General features: G+C 40.9%; 1 protein-coding gene across 1 annotated transcript; it reads left to right on the forward strand.

The window, feature by feature from the left end:
* Window positions 1–342: 342 nt before the first annotated feature.
* On the forward strand, window positions 343–3,531 carry LOC127137290 (uncharacterized). The gene is made up of 4 exons (XM_051063760.1): window positions 343–1,069; window positions 1,211–2,371; window positions 2,813–3,224; window positions 3,315–3,531. The coding sequence occupies exons 1-4, from the start codon at window positions 343–345 to the stop codon at window positions 3,529–3,531; spliced, it is 2,517 nt and encodes an 838-aa protein (XP_050919717.1).
* Window positions 3,532–4,714: the final 1,183 nt, after the last annotated feature.

Here is a 4,714-nt window from a genome sequence, read left to right on the forward strand (position 1 = left end):
ATTGATACCCAAACTGTGGCACAGGTTCAACAGGTTCAACCAACTCAAACTAGTAATTGTGAAATTTGTGGAGGACCTCATCTTACCGCACATTGCGTTGCAACCGCACAACAAATTGAGGAGATCAAGTTTCTTAGGCAGAACAACCCTTATTCAAATACATACAATCCGGGTTGGAAAAACCATCCAAATTTCTCATGGAAGGATCAACAAGGGAATGTGCATAACCAACCACAACAACAACAATTTCGACCTTAGCAACAACAACCGTATCAACAACCTCAACAACAGTTTCAGCAACAGGTACCAAGAAAAGCTGATTGGGAGCTTGCCATTGAAAAGATGGCCGCTCAAAGCTCTCAATTCCAAGAAGAGACTCGAATTAGTTTAAAGAACACAGGTGCTTCAATTAAGAATCTTGAAATACAGATGAGTCAGATAGCCCAACAACTAGCGGGTTCTCAACAACAAGGAGTTTTACCAAGTTCTATGGTTACTAATCCAAGAGAAAATAATCATGTGAATGTGGTGACCACAAGGAATGGTAAGTCGAAAGAAATACCTGAGAAGAGTTCTGAAGAAGAAGACTTATTGCTTGAAGTTGATCTGGAAATAAAAGAAAATGAGGTTGCAAATGAAGAGGTCACTCATGATGAAAGAGTGGTCAAAGATAAAGTGATTGATCCAAAACCGGCCGTCAAACTGCCATTCCCAACAAGGAATAAGAAGAAAGGGCAGCATGAGAAAAACTTTGAGAAGTTCTTGGAGATGTTTAAAAAGCTTGAGCTAAACATTCCGTTCTTGGAGGCGCTTGAGCAAATGCCTACCTACGCAAAGTTCATGAAAGACATCATCTCGAAGAAGCGGACCATAGAGACTAACTCTATTATTCTAACTGAAACTTGTAGCGCCATTTTGCAGGGTATGAAGGTTCCCGTGAAAAAGAAGGATCGAGGTTCTGTGACTATCCCGTGTACCATTGGCGATAGATCCTTCAAGAAAGCTCTAATTGATTTGGGAGCGAGTGTAAGTCTTATGTCGCTGTCCATCTATAAGAGGTTGGGAATAGGTAAAATTCAAGATACAAGAATGACACTCCAGTTTGCTGACCACTCTGTGAAGAGACCTTATGGGATAGTAGAAGATGTGCTAGTAAAGATCGACAAGTTTGTGTTTCCGGTAGATTTTGTCATTTTGGAAATGCCGGAAGATGAAGAGATACCAATGATTTTGGGAAGACCATTTCTAGAGACTGGGAGATGTTTGATCGACATAGAAGAAGGCATGATGACTTTGAAAGTGTATGATGAAGAGTTAAAAATTGATGTGCGAAACACCATGAAATACAAGGATGAGGTTGCCACTAGTCAACACATTGAGACAATCGATCAAATATGTGAAAAGGAAAATAGCTTGACAACACAAAAATTACCCTTGGAAAGGGTGTTGAGCTTATCAATATTTAACGAAAAGGAAGTAGTTGACGAGAAAGATACGGAAGTGCTAGCTATGATGGAAGCATCACAACCTTTTAAAGGTTATCGACACAACCGGTGGGAGGATTTAAGGCAACCATTAGTGGAAGAAAAGAAAGATGAACAAAAGAAGGGGACCGAATTGAAACAACTACCGGACAACCTAAAATATGTCTTCCTAGACACAGAGATTAAGTGCCCGGCCATCATAAGTTCACATCTAGAAGTGCTTCAGGAAAATAAGCTTGCCAAAGTTTTAAAAAAACATAAGAGTGCTATTGGCTGGTCTATTGAAGATTTGAAGGGGATAAACCCTACAATATGCATGCACAAAATTCTCATGGAAGATGATCACAAGCCGGTTGTCCAACCTCAACGACGACTTAACCCAACAATGAAGGAAGTAGTCAGAAAAGAGGTGGTTAAACTGTTGGATGCAGGGATGATTTATCCCATATCTGATAGTTCATGGGTAAGTCCAGTTCATGTGGTGCCAAAGAAAGGTGGAACTACTGTGATAAAAAATGAGAAGAATGAGTTGATACCCACAAGGACAGTCACTGGTTGGCGGGTATGCATCGACTATAGAAGACTGAATCTTGCCACAAGGAAGGACCATTTTCCCTTACCATTCATTGATCAGATGTTGGAAAGGTTAGCCGGTCATGACTATTATTGCTTCCTAGATGGCTACTCGGGTTACAATCAGATAGCTGTTGCACCAGAGGATCAGGAGAAGAACGCATTTACATGCCCCTTTGGTATTTTTGCCTACAGAAGGATGCCATTCGGTTTATGTAATGCACCAGCAACTTTTCAGAGATGCATGCAATCAATCTTTGCAGATATGCTTGAGAAGCATATGGAAGTCTTCATGGATGATTTCTCAGTTTTTGGTAAGTCCTTCGATAATTGCTTGACTAACCTTGCTCTTGTGTTAGAAAGGTGCTAACAAACAAATCTAATCCTAAACCGGGAGAAGTGTCACTTCATGGTACGCGAAGGGATAGTCTTGGGTCATAAAATTTCCTACAAAGGAATAGAAGTGGACCAAGCAAAGATTGAAGTCATCTCAAAGCTTCCCCCACCGATGAATGAAAAAGGTATTAGAAGTTTCTTAGGGCATGCGGGTTTTTACCGTAGGTTCATAAGAAACTTCTCTAAAATAGCAAAACCCTTAACGACTCTTTTAGTTAAGGATAATACCTTTGATTTTGATAAAGAGTGTGTTGTAGCATTTGAAACACTAAAGCAAAAATTAGTATCAGCACCAATTATTGTAGCCCCGGACTGGTCTCTCCCTTTTGAGATAATGTGAGATGCGAGTGATATTGCAGTGGGGGCAGTTCTTGGGCAGCGTCGAGAAAAATTGTTACATGTAATTTATTATGCTAGTCATGTGCTGAACCCCGCACAGATGAACTATGCAACGACTGAAAAGGAGTTGTTAGCTGTAGTGTACGCCTTTGATAAATTCAGGCAATATCTGCTGGGTTCTAGAGTCATTGTTTATACTGACCATGCTGCTTTGAAGTATCTTTTTGCTAAACAGGACTCTAAGCCAAGACTTCTTAGGTGGATCTTACTCCTTCAAGAGTTTGATGTGGAGATTCGTGATAAGAAAGGATGCGAAAACACTGTTGCCGATCACCTCTCCCGAATATCACCTATAGAAGAGATAGAAGACAATCGTCCAGTAAAGGATGAGTTCGCCGATGAACACATCCTCGCTGTCGATGGAGTGCCTTGGTTCGCAGATTATGCGAACTATCTGGTAGGTGGGGTAATCCCCGATGATTTTGATTCTAACAAGAAGAAAAAGTTTGTGCATGATTGCAGGTTTTACTTGTGGGACGATCCTTTCTTGTATAAGAGAGGAGTGGATGGACTGATTAGGAGATGTGTTCCAGAGGAGGAACAAAGGGATGTGTTGAAAGCATGCCACGACTCCGACTATGGAGGACACTTTAGTGGTGACAGAACCGCCGCCAAAGTTCTCCAATCTGGGTTATACTGGCCAACTCTATTCAAAGATGCTCAACAAATAATTAAATAGTGCGACAAATGCCAGAGAACGGGCAACATCTCAAAAAGAAATCAGATGCCCCAAAATTCCATGTTAGAAGTTGAACTCTTTGATGTGTGGGATATCGATTTCATGGGTTCCTTTCCACCATCTTTTGGGAAGCAGTACATCTTAGTGGCGGTGGATTATGTCTCAAAGTGGGTGGAGGCCGTGGCCTTACCAACTAATGATGCTCGAGTGGTGATTAGGTTTCTAAAGGAGACTATCTTTACTAAGTTCAGAGTGCCAAGAGCTTTAATAAGTGATGAAGGAACACATTTTCTGAATCATCTAATGGAGAAGCTCCTCTTGAAATATAATGTGAAGCATTGAATTTCTACTCCATACCACCCTCAAACTAGTGGGCAGGTGGAAGTGTCAAATAGGCAACTCAAACAAATCCTTGAAAAGACCGTAAACTCATCTCGCAAGGATTGGGCAAGCAAGTTGGATGATGCACTTTGGGCTTACCGAACGACTTTCAAAACGCCAATTGGTATGTCACCGTACCAGTTAGTTTATGGCAAGGCATGCCATTTACCGCTTGAATTAGAACACAAGGCATTTAGGGCTTCAAAATTTTTGAATATGGATTTATCCAAGGCAGGAAGTTCTCGGATCCTTCAGCTCCACGAATTTGAAGAATTTCGGAATCGTGCTTATGAGAATGCTAAGGTCTATAAAGACCAAACAAAGAAATGGCATGATAAAAGGATTGTGAGAAAAGAGTTTTATGAAGGACAACTGGTCCTTTTGTATAATTCTCGATTAAAGTTATTCCCTGGGAAGTTGAAATCAAAATGGTCAGGCCTGTTTGTTGTTCATAAAGTTTTCCCTCATGGAGCGATTGAATTAAAGAATCAAGCAAACGGGGATACCTTCAAAGTCAATGGTCAGAGGTTAAAGCTGTATTACCAAGGGCAAGAGAGTGGCCAAATACATGTTGCTCGTCTCACAGGATGAGATGAACAACCGTCGAGCCATGCGACGTTAAACGAAGCGCTTCGTGGGAGGCAACCCACGGGTTTTCAATTTTTCTCTTTAATGAATTTTTTTTGTGTTTCTATTTTTGAGTTTGAATGTTTGTAGGTAGTCACAGTGTGCTACTGGTGAAGGTGAAAAATTTGAATGGGGTAACAACTAAGGTGTTCAACCATGGACTTGAAAAGAGAAA

The sequence above is a fragment of the Lathyrus oleraceus genome, chromosome 4, assembly GCF_024323335.1.
Source record: "Lathyrus oleraceus cultivar Zhongwan6 chromosome 4, CAAS_Psat_ZW6_1.0, whole genome shotgun sequence".
NCBI classification, from domain to species: Eukaryota; Viridiplantae; Streptophyta; class Magnoliopsida; order Fabales; family Fabaceae; genus Lathyrus; species Lathyrus oleraceus.

Bases quoted from the DNA above. Each gene is read 5' to 3' on its own strand.
- LOC127137290 (XM_051063760.1), top strand. From the start codon at position 343: ATGGCCGCTCAAAGCTCTCAATTCCAAGAAGAGACTCGAATTAGTTTA. The intron at 1,070-1,210 runs GTAAAATTCAAG...AAATGCCGGAAG, and splicing joins CTATAAGAGGTTGGGAATAG to ATGAAGAGATACCAATGATT. The intron at 3,225-3,314 runs GTTCGCAGATTA...GCATGATTGCAG, and splicing joins GCTGTCGATGGAGTGCCTTG to GTTTTACTTGTGGGACGATC.